At 28.5% G+C, this 20,419-nt stretch overlaps 1 protein-coding gene across 1 annotated transcript; it reads left to right on the top strand.

Moving 5' to 3' along the window:
• Positions 1-4,152: 4,152 nt before the first annotated feature.
• Positions 4,153-8,471, top strand: LOC130811275 (transcription factor bHLH94-like). The gene is made up of 3 exons (XM_057677505.1): positions 4,153-5,081; positions 6,238-6,675; positions 8,130-8,471. The coding sequence occupies exons 1-3, from the start codon at positions 4,521-4,523 to the stop codon at positions 8,229-8,231; spliced, it is 1,101 nt and encodes a 366-aa protein (XP_057533488.1). The 5' UTR covers positions 4,153-4,520; the 3' UTR covers positions 8,232-8,471.
• Positions 8,472-20,419: the final 11,948 nt, after the last annotated feature.

The raw sequence follows: 20,419 nt of genomic DNA, 5'->3' as shown, positions 1-20,419 counted from the left end.
TGGAGAAATATTGTATATACAAATATATCTAAAGGTTCCTTGAAATAAGTATACATCTCGCAGATAAATTACAAAGCTTAATGAAACCACCAAATAAAATACTCATTTTTCATAATGAAAGCAAATAAATTAAAAAAACGTAAAATTGCATATATATATATATATATATATATATATATATATATATATATATATATATGACAAAATAAAATTATTAATGTATTAGTCATATATATATATATATATATATATATATATGACAAAATATATGATATTACTAAGATTTTAATAAGAAAGGTATTTTAATAAAGTATAAAATATATTTTAGAGTTATAATTACCGGTCACCACTAGAAAAGCCCACCTAAACTTCAACCAAATTTTACCGATCACCCACTAATCTATTACTCTTAATTTTTTTTATTCTTAAACTATACGTTAATACACTTATTAGTGTTTTTATTTGTTTTGTCTTAGTGTAAAATTTATTAATATTAACTTTTTATAACTTCTAATTACAGGGAAACAGAGCTTTAAAATAGAACAATCAACGAGATCGTTGAGGTGCTTGGCTTTAAAAGCCAAAACTATGGAATTACGCCATATTTTAATTTCATCAATTTTCAATTCAAGTAAAATATTGTCGTCTTGTTTGCAGAGGGTCGGGCATGTATTGCGACCAAATTTTTAGTCTAAAGAACACTCTCATATTAAGAGACATCCTTTAATTATTGAGTTGATTATTTGAGAAGTTGAAAGGTATCTCATGGAATTTATTATCATGTGCTACTCAACTTATATTCTTTTTGACAATAGTCTAACTTTCTTTCTGTTAATCCGTTCACAAACTTATACTATTTTTTCATTATAACCATTTATTTTTATCATCTATTTATTTTTGTCTTATTTTTCAATCAAAATCTTTTTTTCACTAAATTTCATTTATTTTAGATCTAATGGAGGCAAAATGAGTATTATATTCAGGTAAGAATAACCAAGTGTAACGTTTCTAATGGTTTGGCTGAGAAAAGTGAAACATGTAGTAGTATTGCTAAGTTGGTATCAGTAGATGATTACAGAGTTTGGTCACATGGATTCCCCTGCCACTGATCAATAGTCAATACACTGATTCAAGTAACTTACTGTTCATTCTATTTAATCACTTTCCGTGGCATTTGCTATTTTTTAATGAAAGAAACGTAGGAAAATAGAAAGTATAATAAATAAAGATATTATTTTTATAGGAAATTAAGATATTTTTAATATTTGAAATATTAAGGTTATTTTATTTCCTAATTATTTGGATTTAAGTTAATATTTTGTTTTCTTATTTTAGTCCTGATTACTTGTATAAATAGAGGTAGTACCTCTCATTATTGTTCAATACAAATAAAGTATTCAAAACCCAAAATAAACTTATTTTTGCATTAAGATTTTCTACACATTCATCTATAAAAATATCATACGACAATTACAACAGAGTAATAATTAATTAAATATATAACAATTTTAATCAAACAAATTTCTATGTAGAAAAAATCATGATCATTATAAAGGAGATCTAACGCTGAAGTCTTCTCTCTATCACATCGTTGTTTAATACAACCGTTTTCCAGGGAGTCTTTAGATGTGACTTTGAAATAGTGAAAAGTTTGATACTATTGACTGTATTAGCAGAACTGACGCCCGTGATGACGCCATATACATTTTTACCATCGAATTGATAACAAGACTCGAAACTCTCACCATGAGAGACTTTAAAACCCAATATATGAGTAGATCAAATCTAATAAATGGATAGAATGACTATATAATATAGAGAGAATGAATTTTAATTGTAACTAAAAATGAGAAAAGCAAAACTAAAGAGATTAGAAGTTTACCATCAATCATAAGGTTGATATTAGACCCAAGATTAACAATAGAGGTTAGGGTTTTTTTGAGAGAAAAAAGAAGGAGAGGGGAGAGAGGAGGCTAGGGTTTTATCAATTCCGCCACTCCATAGCATTTGCTATAAGACTAGAGTTTAAATAAAATAAGATAAACGGATAAAAGTAATGCTCAAATAAATCAAATTTCTTATTATTTATCTGATCTTGTAAATCAAATTTGACTTGATTTGTCTTCTTAAAATTAAGTAAAAACTTAAGATGACTCGATTTGAATTGACTCAAAATATATAATTTAAAATCGATCTGATGACCCAAATTAACACTAGCACACTAAACATACTATTAGCTCATTATATTCAGCAAGACCTTGAATATTTGCTCAATTAATGCTCAAATAAACCAAATTTCTTAGTATATTTGTTTTCACTCTATAGTCCGTGTAGAATCGTGATTTTGTTGGAAACAATAACGTATATAACAGCTAATAAGTAGTTCATCCACAACAAAAATCTAAATACCGACTCACACTCTAACACCAAGCAGCCGAAAATTTCTAACTGAAATTCCAACTGTTAGGTGTTAGTCGGAGTTACTGACTTATCTCCCACTATTTGCATGCGTGTTTGTAAGATATTCCGACTGTATTTTCTACTAAACGGCGAAATTTTAGTTGTAATGCTACCGACTAATGTTCTGACTAGCCAACGTATTGGTCAGAAATTATTAGGTCGCCAATTAGTCTGAAATTTGCCGCAAATCAATTGGAATTCAATTTTTTTTGTTTTTCCCGCTCATCATCATTATTTGTTTATATACAACAAATCACATCATATTTAACAAAACTTCGCATACACTATTCTTTAAAAAATATCATATTTTCTCATTTTACTTAAAAAAAACACATATCTTCAAAAACTAACCAAGGTATGTGTTAAGTTATTTATGCTATATTAATAAAATATGTTATTGTATATTAGATTAAATTTTATCTTCTAAGTAGAATTTTAATTTTTTTTCTTTTTACTTAATTGTAAGATAATATATGCGCAGTTTTAGAAAAATAAGTATCCACCAAATAAATACCGACTGTATTTCAGTTGGAAAATTATCGACCGAAATACAGTCAGTATTTAATCGAAAATCTCTTTTATTAGTCAGTATTTAGTCTGTAGATTTTTTTCTTTTTATCCTATTGATTTTTAAATTAGTTAACTAATTCTACAATATCGACTTACGTAACGATAGAAGTTGGATATATGTATATGCGAAGTTTAAAGGAGTTTATAATGTTAAAATTTTAGTAGGGGTTGAAGAATTTATACTCTTTGAAGAAAAATAGTTTTGAATCTGAGATTAAATATCCGTGCAAACGACTTGATAACTGTAGAGTGAGGCCTCCAAAAGTTCTAAAATAGGAGATCATTCCATTTCATTTGATTAGATCTAATATGATTTGGTTTTATGATTAGATCTAATATGATTTGGTTTTATGAATTCTATTATGTCAACTTGCCAAGTATTAGAATAAGTATTAAGTACAAGAGAACTAACTCTTACTCCCTCGTCTTACGTCCCCTCATCAAAGGGTTGCACACAATCATACGTTGAATTAAATCAACATTGCCCAAGCCCAACACCAACCTAAAGTCATTACAAAAGAGCTATTTTCGAGAGAAATTGTTTCTTGGTGAGACGATCTCAAAATAAAAGTTCATATGTTCTAATTTTGCATTTTATGTCGTTCCAAATATTTCTCTAAAAACTCTTTTTATTTAAATCACAAATTTTAGACATAATTAATTTTATTTATCCTAATTTTAATATTTTATTAGTGCTTAGAGTCTCCACATGTTTTCTACTAACTTTTAATATTGTTATTTTGCTTATGACTTACATTTTCCCACTAACTTTATACAAATATTTTTTTAATAATTTTAGTCCTCCTATTTTTCCCATTAACTTTATTTTATTATTTTTCAATGCTTATAGTCTCCAATTTTTCTCCATTAAATTTATTATTATCTAATAAAATAATATATTAACCATCTAAATTATTCAACTTTTCTTAATTTTCATTAATTTTTCTTATAAAAACATCAATATAAAACACAAAAAAAATATTAGTCATTAAATATAAGAAACTCATCTCATGATCAGACCGTCTCAATTCTCAAATAAAAATTAGGCAAACAAAATCCTCAACTTGCTTATAGAGTTTCATGAAAAGCACTAGTAGGCTCTTAATAGTCCCCCAACTAGCTTATAAGTACTCAAATTAAAATCAAACTATCACCCATAATCATACATACCCTTCTAAATTTAAGGACCTTCTCCTTTATTTTCCCTTCTCAAATCTCCCATCTCCAATTGTAACATCCCTCAAGTGTCCCCCCTGTGAATATCTCACGTGCAAGAACCTACTACCCAGTAACCTATAATACTGTTACTGTTAGTACTCCCACTACTCTGTCTCTTCTTGGAAATACAATTCTTTTTCAGCTTTCTGGGTTTTTTTTTTTTTTTTTTTATCACTTTCTTTATTTAAACCCACCTTTTTTTCTTGGTATCATTACCATCTTTTTCTTCCCTTTTTATTACCAAATCTAATCATTAATTACTTTGATTAATCATGGCTTTAGATGCTGTAATCTTCTCACAAGACCCACTAATTACCCCAAGTTTTAATTATTGTCCTAGTAATTTTGGTATGAGTACTTATGAGTTTGCTAATTACTACTATTATCCCTCTATATTAGAGGATAATAATACTAATAATAATAATAATGATAATAATCTCAAAGTACCCTTTAATGATGGGTTACTTGAAGTTAATAATAATGATAATAATAATGTTATTCCATGTAATTTATTTACTCCTTCTGAATTAATGAATATTGAATGGAATCAGCAATCAGATCATCAACAATATGTGCCTCTAAATTTATCGTCATCGCCGGAGGAGAGTTTATATCTCTCCGGTCAAGCTCAGCCGCCACGTATTAATCTCGTGGCCCAGACGAAAACAGGGGTGAGGCCACGGAGGAAGTCGCGGCGGCGGAGTAGTAAGAATAAAGAGGAAGTGGAACACCAAAGAATGACTCACATTGCCGTTGAGAGAAATCGGCGGAAACAAATGAATGAATATCTGGCTGTTATTCGTTCCTTGATGCCTCCTTCTTGTGTTCAAAGGGTACGTACGTAACGTTTTTTATTTTTATTAAGGTTTAGATTAATTAGATATTATTGTTGTTAATTAGTCCAGATAAAAAAAATTTGAATTAAAAATAATGTTGATTTTAATTTGTACCTCAAGTTAGGAGAGGTAAAATTGAGATATTTTTTCAAGGTCCTATGCATATTCAAATGATTTTATTTTTTCTAATAATGTTCTACTTTTAACACTTAACATATACTACATAATTTTATATTAAAACTTTTAATTTTTTAAAGTCCTGTGCAATTAAACATGTTGAACATGCTCAGTAACCTTTCCTGCTTTTAAGTTTTACGGAGGAAAAAATGATGATAATTATACTACTTGGACCCCAATTAAACTAAAAAACAAAATTGCATTATATAGTTGCTCACTTTTTTGCCTAATTAGACCAAACATATTGTTTTCACTCCTTTAATTAATAATGATGTAGGAGTGTATTCTCATTTTTGTAAAGATGGAGTGTTAATAAGTACACAAAATTATTGTATTTTTGATAATAGTTTCAAATTTCAATACCCATTTTCTTTTTTCAACTTTGCTTTAATAAAATCTTACTTTTATATTATGAGAAAGTAGAAATATTATATTGTTCAAAAATACATATTTGATTTTTATCAAAAAGTTGGTAATAAATTAATGAGCTATTTAATGTTTAGCAATAGAATGAAATTTCAAGTGCTATAATATATGTTGTTGTACGACTTATAAAAATTCAAAATTTATCATTAAATTATATACATTAATCAATATATGATTAATATAATGTTGGCATTTTTATTTTTATTTTTATTTTTCTATATGAAGTATAATTGTAAAAAAGAATAAATATGAATCTATAAGTTAAATTAAAATATAATTAAGTAAATTTTATTAATATTAAATATTTATAACTTTTAGTTATAACCAATTTGAGACATTGACAACTGAAAAATGCTTTGTTATGTGTGATGTATTTGGTAAATAATTTTAAAAAAATAATAATTAATTTTTAATTTTAAAAAGTCATAAATATGATAAATTTAATCATAATAATGTAATATTTAATTCATATTAATAAACTTGTACATTGCACGAACTTTCATATTAGTTGAATATAATAATAATTATAATAATGAAAATAATAATATAGGGCGATCAAGCATCAATAGTAGGAGGAGCAATAAATTATGTGAAAGAGCTAGAGCAACTATTACAATCAATGGAGACAAGGAAGATATCCAAAAAAGACGACCAACAACCACCACCACCACCGTCTCCTTCAGAAGGCAACGTTGGTGGTGAAAAAAGAAGTGCATGGCCGGAAATATTTAATGATTTCTTCAGCTTCCCACAATACTCAACTCGGTCAAAATCGGAGGGTAACTCAGTGATGAATAGTTGTAATAGGAGTGTAGGAGACATAGAGGTGACAATGGTAGAAAGCCATGCAAACGTGAAGATAATGGCGAAGAAGAAACCAAAACAACTTGTTAAATTAATAGCAGGATTTCAGGGTCTTCGTCTTAATGTTCTTCATCTTAACGTCACTACTATTCACTCTTTCGTCCTTTACTCTTTAAGTCTCAAGGTTTGTTCCTTACTCTTCCTACTTTCTTTTTTATTTATTATGTTTTAATTTACATTTTTGTTGGCTTTTTATTGGTTAAACATGTTTTCTTTTATATAATGTATATATGTTAGTTGGTACCAATTATTTGTGTTGAATGGAAACACTAACCGAAAACTATTGGTTTTGTTTTATAAATTGTTTTTAACTAATTTGACCAATTAAAAGTATTAATTGATTGGCTAACTAATAAGTTAGCTAATAAGTTAAATACTATGAAAATATTGAAAAATTAATTTTTAGGTATTATTATTTGTTTATTAGATGAAAAGTAAATTAAAAAGTGAATCCAATGAAAAACCAACTTAATTATCAAACAATTTTGGACTCAAAAGCTAATTAACTTCTAAAACAAGCAAAAAATTAATTTACAAAACACAAACAACTAAAAATATAATAAAAGATAATCGAGTTTTATTGCAGTAAAAGCAACTATTATCTTTTCTAGTCAATATCTTTTCCCTTCCTTCAGGGCCATTAGTGAGGGATGTTTTGAGATGTAACCGTCTATGGCCCAACTCATGAAGGAGCACAAATTGAGTAAATCCTTATAATTCAAAATTAGTATTTGCATAAGTAGCTTCTAGTATAGATCAAAGTTGCAGCATTAGGTTTCTCAGTTAAGAGCATGATTATTGGACTACATAATTGGAGAAAAAATAACCGAAGCTTTACTTATATAAAGACCCTTTTTTATTTGCACAAAAACTTGGACAAGACGGTCTCAATTTGGGCTGGCCTAGTTCGCGCGTGTAACAACATTTTAATTTTCTGGGCATTTATCAATTTTAAAAATTGATACCTTTAAGATCACAATTGAAAAATGTCTAAAAAATGAAAAAAATACCCAAGTTGTTACACGCGTAAATTAAACCGGCCCAAATTAACATGACATCGTCTCATCCAAGACCAACTGTTTTATTTTTTGGCGAGAACACAAAAATTGTCAGGAATGCACTGCCTTCCGTTGTCGTATCTTATAATGTAAAAAATAGAAAAGGGAATGAAACAAAGATTGCATTAGAATTTGGATCTAATAGTTAGTTTAGTGTTGCGGTAGACCGCATCTATCGGGGTTAGCAGTTATGTAAACGGGAATCAACACAAGCCGCAGTTAGAAGCCAAATCTATACGACAAATAGGGGACCGTGTGCATTCTTGTTTTTGCTCCCCTCCCTATTTTAACTATCCCACTAGGGGCTGCCTAATATTTCATCTCATTTATTTTAGAGTGTTTTAAAAAAAAGATTTTTATTGATTTTTTTAATTGGTTTTTGATTTTTAAATTTTCTATTGGTCAAAAAGCTAAATAAAAAATAATTTTGATAATTAACTTTTTAAATAAAAAAGATAAGACTAATTTGGTTTATTTTTTCATTAATTTTTAACTTATTTGATTATTCATTGAAATATAGGTCGAAGAAGGATGCCAGTTGAGCTCAGTTGATGATATTGCGGGAGCAGCTAATCATATACTTGGTCAAATCGAAGAAGAAACTACAGATCATTTACTTTGATTAAACCGTAATTTATGCTTGTTATTAATCTGTATTAGCACTTAATTACCAACACTAATGGCAACAGGGTGGCTTTTTTTTCCAATTATTTTAAAGTTATTCCCTCCTGTTCTTAATGGATTGCCAACATTATCCACTTTTTAAAGATTGTTCGGACTTTTTGGACCAATCATATCACTATTATCTTTTTCTTTTATATACTTAATCTAATAGCATCAACCCTTATAGCTATTATCCTCCATTTTAATTAATAACTACATGTTATATAGTAAATGTTATTAATTAATTTTTTATGATTTCTTTTGGATATCGTAAAGAAAAATATAATTAAGTTAATTTTTATTTGATCTGTCTTTATGCATGTTTTCATTTTATCAGGTATTTATAACTTTTTATTGATACATTTAAAGAAATTTGATGCTAAACAAGCACATTAAATCCCGTCTGATTGTAAATACTATAAATGGTAATGAAAAATTGGTGTAGTTTTGGTAAAAAAAATATTCTTGACTAGTTACTCCTACAAGGTACTACAACTATATATCTCATATAATGAATGTATTACCGTATAAATATGTAGCATTAGATAGCAATAAAAATACTATGAACACAATTTTGTTTTCCTGATTAAAATTTTATCATCATTGGAATAACATAGTACAATTAATGAAAACTTATGCTATAAATCATTCTCATTAGTAACATTTAATACCAATAACTAAGCCGACCATTAGTATTAGTATTTGGTAAGCGGTAGAATTTGACAGACATGCATGAAATTCATGTCCCATAGAAGTGAATGAATCACGGGCAACATATAGGAGTACCACTCATGATTGTAAAAAAATTTATTGCTCGTCCTTATTGAGTAGGATTCACTAAAAAAGATTCACTAAAAAGTGTGAATTACCTTAGAATAATTTTTAATTTAACTCGATTTGAGAAAAATAATTAGATTTGAGTTTGAGGAAAAAATGTTAATTTTAAATTTAATATAGTCTGATTCTAAATTGGAGCAAAATCAAAGTCGAATTTTGTAAAACATTTGATAAATTGACTCAAATTCAATTTGACTTTGACTTTGACTTTATCCCAATATTTAATTTTGTAGTTTATTATATACAAATTTGTATATATAAGCTTAATATAGACATAAAAAGAGTGACTCTTGTTTATGTATGCATTCATCACAGAATCGATACTTTTCCATGAGACTACAACAAAGTTAAAACTTTCATGTACTATATTTAAAAGACACTATTATTATTGCGAGTTTAATTATTGTTTTTTGGTAGAATTTGAGTAATTAAATAGTAGCCTAATCGAGTTATTAATATGAATTGGTCCTTTTATTTTTCTTTAATTTGTTTAAGTCAGAATTGAAAATGATAAAAACTATAATTTTAAAATCCGATCTAAATCTAACTCGTTACCATTTCTAATTTTATTATTGTATTGTAGAAGTTGAATTATCGAGAACTCTTATGAGACAAGTTTTATTCACGAACCAGCCTAATTCGGTTACAGGATCCCAATCTTTGCATCTTACTGTTAAATTACTCTCTTTCTAAAGTAGGGTAAAGGCATCATGATTTCAGTAGGGCTGTTTGTTTTTCACTTCTGCATTATTATTATTCATGATGCAACAATTTATTAATAATGTCAGCATATAATTGTAAAATTACGACATATACAAATTTTATAAGCCAAGAAAATATCATCTCAAAATCATTTTATTGGATAAAAGAGTTCTAATAACTCAACTAGTGTGCAGAATGTCAAGGAACCAACTCAACAAAAAATTAAACTTATAATTGAGAACTTTAAATATATTATATACTCTAACACATCATATCACACTCTTTTGGGCTAGAATTTTAAGTGCAACACATACCCTCCTCATATCTGGTATTGAATATTCCACTTTGAATGATGAATGATTGAGATTAGAACTCGTGACCTTTTATCACACTGACTTTTGATATCATGTCAAAAAAACCAAATCAACCAAAAATTTAAACTTATAAGTAAGGCCTCAAAATATATTACATGCTATAAAATACACCATATTTATTTGATCGACATTACCATTGTTAAAAGGGTCGACTTTCTCAAGGTTTAAAGGTGTCTAATGAAATCAAGCGTCCTATCAACAAAAAAATGAGTAAATTTTAAGGCCAAAAATATTCTGAGGTTCATTCAGGTTTTTTTGTCTGCATGTCTTTTTCTACCTTTAAGTATCTTCCAAAGATATAAAGTTAACAATTTTACGACTATTAGAAATAGTACTCCAACAGTTTTATAAAGGATGATCATAACTCTTGTAATCATTGAAGTAACTTCAAATTATTTATACATACATAGTAGTTGCTAAATTTACTTTGCATTTATTAGATTGTCTATATATACGACCATTTTGTTGTCAATATTGTTTGTTGAATTGATCATTGTTGGAGGTATTTTGCCCGTCTCTTTGGTCATATATGTATTAGGAGTAAATATTTTGGGGAAAAAATAAACGTTAAACTAATAAATAAGTTATTGGGTAGAAATTAAGAGACTAACTACAATGTTAGTCAAAAATAAATAGTTATAAAGTGATGGAACTGATTTTGGGTGGAATGGAGGGAAAATATTTTCATCCTTCTCCACCAAAATAAGGCATTGGCAACAACGTACCATCCTCTACCCACACTCACCTTTTCAGTCTACCTTTCAAGGAAACATCCAACAATTCATGAAAACAATCCAACATCGTAGTTGGTTAATTACCTAATTACATTTCAGCTACATAACACTAGATGTTTGGATAGAGAGAATTGAAGGAAAAGAAAAGAGAGGGATTTGAAGGGGAATGAATTCCTTTGTTTAGATAACAATTGTAGAGGATGGGAGATTTTGAAAGGAAGGGAAATAGAGGGACCAGTGCCCCTAATCTTGTTAATAACCAAATCCTTCCAAGAGGAGAAAGATTTGGAAGGAAAATCAATTTATTAAGTAGATAATTGTTCATATATAAATTTTTTTGAAGCTTTCATTAACATTCAGTTATAGGGTGTATTATTACTTAAAGTATTTAATTTATTTAGAATTTGTTTACTCTAAATTTCTTTCATTTCCCTTCAATTTTCTCCTTATCCAAACAATGAAGATTTCTATCACAAATTCCTCTTCTTCCTTTCCTTTTTCTTCTTTTCTTTTTCCTTCCTATCTTTCCCTCCTAAAATCTTATCCAAACATAGTGTTAATTCAGTTTGCTTGAAGACTTACATTAGAGTTTGAATTGTGAAATGAAAGCCTCAAAGAGGTTCAACAATGAAAAACAATAGGAGAATTATCAAACAAAAGCAATAGAATGGACACAATGTGTTTTATGAGGTATCTTGTGTACCTCCCCCTCAAATGTAGTTTATCAGATTGAATTCAACAATTGCAATGTAATAAACCTCTCCTTATCTTAAGAACAATCCTCTCAAGATCACAAAATACTAGAACAATGATGAACACTTTCAAGTTCAAACAAAGTAATAGCTTTCTCTCAAAGTGTGTTTGTAATGCCCTTTGCTCTATGAATAATACTCCCTTTTTATAGAGGAAGGTGAGTATCATTCTTAGAGTCATACTTCAATACACCATAAAGCACAATTACATCACACAATTAACATACCTATTAAGTATGATAATAAACATCACAATAAACAAGCATCAAACAAGGAGTTATACAACCTTTCTATGCCTTTTAAGTGGCCAAACTGACCAAAAAGGAATCAGAGGCACAGTGTGCGAACGAGCACCTCATGTGCTTGAACGAGCACTTAGTTCAGATGCAACCTGCAGAATGTGCCTTGAACGAGTACTTTAGTGCGTTGAACGAGTACACCTCTCCAGCCCACTTTTAACTTAGTTTTCATGTTTCCTTGTTCGAGCAACTTTCATACCATGCCTTGTCTTGTTCAAGGTATGATTCCACCCTTTAGTGAAGCCTCATTTGCCTCACATTAAACACCTCATCGATCGTTTCAAACCTTAAATCATTTACATACAACACATTCTTATCGTTCCTCTTCAAAATACAAGACAAAGTATGCTGATGGTTAAGGCATAGTTGAGATTTGAAACTGTGACCTTTTGTCATATTGGCTACTGATACCATGTCAAAGAACTAACTTAATTAAAAACTTATGCTGATAGTTAAGGCACCAGAAAATATCAGATACTCTAATTAAGCTAATGGTTAAAGCTCTTGACCAACATCTGACTAGCCCCAATTTAGTTTGACCCGCCGGCTAACAAACTCTAACTCCCTTGTTCCAAGTGTTGGGAATCAGCACCTTTAAATCATATGATACGTTTTAAAAAAAAAATTAAAGACATAATTATGAGCAACATAGAATTAGAAGAACTTAAATGCAAAGTCCTTATATGGATAATGAACTAGAAGAAAAATGACATTCTATTCAACTTGAATAGAAAAACGTCATCTCATAATAATCCATTTATAAAGTGAACCAAAATTACATTAATCATAGAGATTACGAGCAAAATTTACAAATTTTTTAAAGATTTTGTATAACTTTTAAAAATTATGATATTTTTTAACAATTTGTATTTTCAAACACTTAAAATATATGAGCACCTCCATTTTAGGGTCATTTGCGTTCAAAAATATTGAACATGATTAAAACTTCTGTGATGAAGATTAAATTCTAAAAACATATATACAACCAATTGTCCTACAAAATACTCGAATCCTAATGTAAATCCATCCCTCTTAGGCAGTCTTAGATATCCGTGAAATATTCTTTTAGATACATTGATTGCTCACAACTTATTTTGGGCACCTCTATTGTTCGTTAATGGCCTTATTCGAAACAAGGGTGTCAATGGGCTTATTCCTAGCTAGATAACATGGACCTCTTAGGGTGGTTAGGTATGCCACCTTTTGATCATCTGAGATAATTAATAAGCAAGTCAACTCTCGATTGATTTAAACATATATAGCTCTTTACCGTTTAAGGTCACACTCGTGAATTTTCCTTATTTAGCTCTTTACCGTTTAATGATATGCATTTGTGGAAACAAATGACTCAAAATGAGGCACAAGAGAAGACGCAATCCCTTCTCTAGCTCATATGAACATGCATCTGGATGCTTGAATGTAGTACGATCAAGCTCTATTTAAAGACTTTGATAATAATCATCATCATCATACCCGATATATTCCGCTCATAGGAATTATGATCGGGTTTTGAAAAGTAAAAGAAGGTAATAACTCATACCCATAAAGAAAGGTGCAGTCAAAGAGTCTTTGAACTAAAAATAATGGCCAGGTGAATGTTCAGATTTACCTTCAATTGTCAAAGACTGGCTGGTAAGCGAAAGGCTTTGATAAAGCAACTCTTTAAATAAGGAAAAACATGATATAGAGTGTGGAGATTTGTGTTACGTCTATAAATCCAACAACTTAAAATATTCTCGTATTAAAGAGTTTTTTTAAAAATATTTGTTAGGAATAATGTGACTTGAGTGCACAAGTGGTGTGTGCATTCATGTGGTGACTCTTGTGATGGAATCCCATAAGTATGTCATGAATGGGTGTGTTAAGTTTTGTCTTAATATTTGTGGTTTATGATGATGATTAAAGTATGAATTAATGAGTTAATCAAGGGAGTTATGGGACTAAATGAAGAAGTTCAAAGGTTTAATTCAAGATGCTCTACTATGCAAGTCGAGCAATACTGTCAGAAGCCCTCTGAAGTGCCACTCGACCAGCTCGCTCGACCGAGCGAGCTTCAGGATGGGTCGAGCGAGCAGACAGAATGCAACCAGAAACTTCCTGTAGTCCGCTCGAACAGGCCGTTCGACCGAGCGAGCCTCTGCTTTGGTCGAGCGATGTTTCTGATACTCCTAAGATGCTGTTTTTGACTCTTCAATTTCTTGGAGATGTTTCATTGTCATTTATTCATAGTTATAATGTACTTAATGTTACTTAGTGAGATCTCTCCTATAAATAGAGAGCTCTCATTCACATTGTAAACATCCACAAAATACACCCAAAGCCAAACACTAGCCTATATTTCTTCTCTATTGTAATTCTCCATATTTGACAGTTCTTTGAACTCCTTTTAATAATATAAGAGATACTACACAACGGAGGACGTAGCCTAAGTTGGGTGAACCTCGTTAAATTTTTTGTGTCGTTTTATTGCTTTACTTTCTCCTACAAACATCGATATCATTGATAGCGTAATTTGTTTATCACAAAACCTCATACACTCGATCTTGGCAATATTGGAGTTTGAAACACATTGTTCGAACTCTAATACATCATCGTTTTCAATATTTAATCATAATTTTAAATTTTCAATTGCGTTAACAATTGGGTAATTCTTCCTTTGTGCATTAAGCAATTACAACATTTTATAACAATATTATTAAAAGGCTTCTACTTAAGATGGAGTTTTTGGATAAATTGTACGTAATTTTATCCTTGTTAATGAAAACAAAGATGTTATTTTCAATTAGTCTTTAACACTTCCTATATCCCTATGAGAAAAAACACTAAACGACTAAAATATGTGAGAACTTTTAAGTTATATAACGCAAATTCAAAGGCGAAAAGAAAGTTCTAAACATAATTTGCACATTGCCATAAATAAGAAGTGCATATTATTTTATCTTAGTTAAGTGTTTACAAACTTCCTTCATTCCATTATACTCGCTATATTTGACTTTTACACAATTTAATGTGTTTATTTTGATCATTAATATATTGAATTATGCAACACTAAAAAATTATAAAAATTAAATATTATAAAAGTATGCAATTAGACGATTAAAACAAGAATCACATTTTACTATATTTTTCTTATACATTAGTCGTAATATATAAAAAATTTAAATACTAATTAATATTTATAACCGTCTATTCAATTTCTTTTAAATTCTTTGAATATCATTCTATTCCTACGTCGGGGAAAAAAAGGACTCCAATAATTGAAAGCTAATAATCAATACTAAAATAAGGCACTAGACTTATTAAGAATTTGTACTATAACGAAAAGAGGTTGTATGGCCCGACAGTGCGGCTCTATGTAACATGCATGCAATTTACATCAAATGAAAAGATGTTAGACAATGACATCTAGAATATTACTAGTACCTATTTTCGTCTTTTTTATTTTATCGCCACTCCTTATATATTCAACTTTTAAGATTGTCCATAGTTACTTTTCAAAGTTTTAATTTCTAACATCTCTCTAAAAACTCTCTCTGAACACTGATTAAACTAAAACAACCTAAAACTCAAACTCGAATTACAAAGGCCAACAAAAATGAGCATCAATATGATTGCGGAATCAATATGATTGTGTTAAAATTTGATACATGTTTACTCTTTTGGCTATAACTTTAAATAAGAAATTATATAATTGCAACATTTGCAGCATTACAACCTACACTTCAAAATCTTTCCGATGATATATTATATGCCCAATTCCGATGACCGAGCGAGAAATGACGATCGTTTAAAGTTTGTTTGTGCTGAAATTTGATACATGTTCAATCTTTTGAGCATAACTTTTTATAAAAGAATCGTATTGATGCAAAGTTTGCGTCATTAAAAACTAGACTTCAAGAGCTTTACATGCCCAATTCCGACAACCGAGCGAGAAATGAAGACCATTTAAAGTTTGCAAGGATTTTTAACATCTAGTCGTGCTGGACCGGACTGCGGTATGGTCGCTTAAAACGCGCGACCGGAGCGCAGTATGGTTGTGTAACACGCGCGACTCCACCGCGATCCGGTAGCACGTTTTACGTGACCATACCGCAATCCGATCGCGCGCGATTGAATGTTAGAAACCACTATAATTTTTAAACGATCGTCATTTCTCGCTCGATTGTCAAAATTGGGCATATAATAGGTTGTTGGAAAGCTCTTGAAGTCTAGCTTCTAATGCCACAAACCTTGCATTGATAAGATTTTTCTATAAAAAGTTATACCCAAAAGATTGAACATTTATGAAATTTTAACACAAGCAAATTTTAAACGATCATCATTTCTCGCCGGAATTTGGCATGTAATATTTTATTGGAAAGATTTTAAAGTCTAGGTTCTAATGCTGCAAATATTGCAATAATGTGATTTTTCTATCAAAAGTTTTGGCCAAAAGAGTGATTATGTATCAAATTTCAACACAAAACGTGTGATTAGGTTTATTTTCCGATTTTAAAAAGTTATTTTCTTTTTTAAAATTAATATTTTTATTTTAATTTAATTTTATTAATAAATTTAGTTTAGTAATAATAATGGTTGATTTTATAACTAAAAATGAATTTAAGGGCATTTTAGTAATTTAATAAAAAAAAAGGGTGACGATATAATGAAAAGGGTTGCGAAGTTTAAAAATTGAGATTTTTTCTTCCATTTGTTACATTTTTATTTTTAGTCATTATTTAGACTTTACTTTATTTTTCCACACACTTATTTAATTATATTTTTATTTTATATTTTTTTAATATTAAATAACGATAATGACAAAGATTACACCTTTTTGTGCTTTAGACAATTAAATGAAATACTTCTCTTGTCCAAAATGGCACTTCAGGGAAATGACACGAAAATTAAAAAATGGGTTAAATGAATTTAGTTTTTTGTCATTTTAATTATGTTTGTTATTTAATTCAATTATTTATTTTGTTAGATCTAATTCAATGAAGATTGTAATTCATGTTCAATTATTTGTTCTTCATTTCATATTGATTATTAGTTGCTTTTCGTTTTCAGTCATTCTATTTTAATCGATGTTTAGAAGCATGTTTAGGGATTTAATTGAAGTTTTATGATTATTTCCGTAATAATGAGTAGATTAGTTTCTATGACAAAGGGGTTAGTCTCAATTTAATTATGAACTGCAATTGTTGTGAAATTGCCCATAAATTGTGGATTAGTATTTTTCGGCAAGATAATGTGGTACTTATTCTTTTTCAAAGAAATTGCGTAAAAAATAAAAATTGAATAAATTCTGTAAAAAAAAATATATTATAAAATATGAGAGAAATATGTAAATAATATGAAAAGATAAATTAAATATGTGAATGTAAGCTAAAAAAAAGCATATATAATAACCAAAAAATTTAATAATATAATTAAACAACAATAATATTATAGTGTTAATCTAAAGAAATAAAGTTGTCTATGTATAATAAAATGAACTTTAATAATTTAGACAAAGAGAGCATTCAAAAGAACGTACAAAAAATGTTGTGGCTACTATTGGTGTTAGAATGAGATGGAAGAAGGAGTGTAAAAAGTTAGAGAGATGATGGAAGAAGTAAAGATAAAATGTAAAAGAAAAAGAAAAAGAAATATTAATAAACGTTTAAGAAATTAAATTTTAAAAGTACGTTAATATCATTGAAAAGTGGAATTTGATTTTGTATGCTCAATTGATTTTTGGTTAATCATAAACATATAGTTGTAATCCCTTTATTTCTTTTTGTTTGTCCACTTTAAATTTTTTCACTTTATAAGAGAAATTTAAATTTGATTTTTGAAGTATATATTAAAGACAAAAAATATTTACGTGATATCTTGTTAGATTCGTCTTGATGCAAAAAATTTTAATATCTAATTTTTAAAATTTTTTATTATTTGTATTATGATATATCGAGGCTCAAAATTTGCGTTGAAATACGAGAAAAAGTAAAGTGAAAAAAAAAAAGCAATTACTATTTTTAATGTACTAAACTTATTTTTATGAAGCTAAAATTACTTTTGTTCATTTTGTTAATGTTTCATTCATTACTAGATTTTATTGAAATAAGTTATTTTACAAAATATTATCTTTTTATATGACTGATTATTATATTCTATTTTTTTTGGTCATCCAAATTAAAACATAATTAGGAATACATATATATCATTGTACATTTGTACTTCCTTTTTGTATGTTTACTTCTCCTTATATTTTTTTTTGTTGAACTTTACTAATTTTACGTAAATAAATTTATATTTGTTAAATAGATTAAACTTTTGAAAAAAATTGAGATTATTTTATTGATTAATATTGTTTTCTTCTTTGCACTACTAATTTTAACTTTTGTAATGTTATTTTAGTGGTTGACAATTCACGTTTAATTTTATTAATCAAATATATTTTTAAATGTTTATATTTATGTAGTAAATGGAAAATGAGCTTAGTCATATAGTTAGTATTTTTTTATAGAGAAAATTACTTAAAACTACCTTTTCTATACACTACTTTGCAAAAAACTACCTTTTATAAATTTTTTTGCAAAAAACTACCTTTTATAATACTTATTTTTGCGAAAGACTACCACTTAACGTTTTTTAAGGCTTTGACCGTTTATTGAAACGGTTGACCATCACGTGACTTGCACGTGATGTTCTAAGCTTGTTTGCTGCCATTTCATTCCAAAACACAAAGAACAGTGCGAATTTCACCTTCTCTGCTCTTCAATTCTTCTATCTAAGTTCTTCTATTCCCTTCTCATTTCCTTGCTCCATTTTCCTCTTGAAGATTTCATCATTTAAAGGTATGTCTTCTTCATTAATGGTTATATATTTCAGTTTTTTTTTTTCGATAAAAAACAAATCCGTCTTCAAATTTGCGTTTTGGTCACTGCGTTTTTTAATGTTGAATTTCGTGTAAATTATTGTTTAATTTGTAAATTGATTGTTGTTGTCTATGAATAATTGATTAGGGTTCTTTAAATTAGATAAATTCATAACATGAAGAAATTGAAAATCTGGAAAAAACCAACTACTTCGAATTCTGGAAAAATCTGGAAAAATCTGAAAAAATCTGGAAGAAATTGCAAAGGGAACTCCACAACGACAATTCTCAGATCTCGAATTTTCGCTACAAGAAGAAGAAGACATTCCAAATTAATTCCAAAAAAAAATTGGCTTGCTTCACTGAATTAATTATTCCAATTGCTGATACAAGAAAGAAGGGAGAAACGAAGATGAAGAAGAAGGAGTTTGGGTTTTCGAAGACTTAGGGTTTGAAGAAATCAGTGAAGAAGAAGGGTTATAAGCCTCAAAATATCACGTGCAAGTCACGTGATGGTCAACCGTTTAAATAAACGGTCAATCCCTTAAAAAACGTTAAGTGGTAGTCTTTCGCAAAAAAAACTATTATAAAAGGTAGTTTTTTGCAAAAAAAATTATAAAAGGTAGTTTTTTGCAAAGTAGTGTATAGAAAAGGTAGTTTTAAGTAATTTTCTCTTTTTTATAAGTAACATTATCAATCGACATAAACTTATTCTATTAGCTAAGAATCATTTCTTTTAGTTAAAAACCAAGAAGTTTTGTCAAAGTGGAAATTATTGTACGGCTTACCATAGACAATTAATTGAAAAGTTGATTTGAGTGAGAGAAAATTTAATCTTGTTATTTGCCTTACATTTATCTTTTTAGTCTATTTTATCAAATTTATCATAATTGTAGTTTCTGTTATTATATATATTTATTCTTTAATTTTCATCTGTATATATAACTCACACTATTTTTTTTCACTTTCCTATAAAATATACTCCCTTCATTTCACATAAAATGAGACATTTACTTTTTTAACATTATTCACTTAGCATTTTTAATTTGTATTTTATTCTTAATCTATAAATTAAAACATAGTTAAGTAAGATCTTGTTTGATTCTTTTCGATGCAAAGATTATTAATATTCACTTTTTATAATATTTCGTTATGTGTAATAACGGATATTAAGTATTAAATAAGTGCATTGGGTAGTGCGTAAAAAAATAAATGGGACATTTTGAGTGGAAGTGAGGGCATATATATTTTTATTAGTTTTATTATTTTTTTTCTAATTTTAACCCATTTTTACTTTTAGGAAGGTGGGAATAGAAGGTATGACATAGACAGATCAACACAAATTCCACTAGTTTTCTTTCACAATATCATTACATATACATAATCATTGAAGTTTAACTTTAATATTAATTGGACTCCATATATTTTGATCAATGGCAATATAATATAATATAATCATTTCCATTATATTGGATGATCCAAAAAGAACTAGACAAAATTTGCTATAAATGGTCATTCCAAATACAGCAACATTCTGTTTGAACGAATATATAATAGCATTTTGATTTATGTAATAAAACTCAAACACAAAATTCGATTTTGAATCGA

Source organism: Amaranthus tricolor, chromosome 4 (assembly GCF_026212465.1).
Source record: "Amaranthus tricolor cultivar Red isolate AtriRed21 chromosome 4, ASM2621246v1, whole genome shotgun sequence".
Lineage (NCBI taxonomy): Eukaryota > Viridiplantae > Streptophyta > Magnoliopsida > Caryophyllales > Amaranthaceae > Amaranthus > Amaranthus tricolor.
The sequence above is the reverse complement of the archived record's forward strand: the minus strand, read 5'-3'. Positions and strand labels throughout refer to the sequence as shown.

Coding starts and splice junctions, on each gene's coding strand:
- LOC130811275 (XM_057677505.1), top strand. CDS start 4,521: ATGGCTTTAGATGCTGTAATCTTCTCACAAGACCCACTAATTACCCCA. Junction 5,082..6,237: donor CTCCTTCTTGTGTTCAAAGG/GTACGTACGTAA, acceptor ATAATAATATAG/GGCGATCAAGCATCAATAGT. Junction 6,676..8,129: donor TTTACTCTTTAAGTCTCAAG/GTTTGTTCCTTA, acceptor ATTGAAATATAG/GTCGAAGAAGGATGCCAGTT.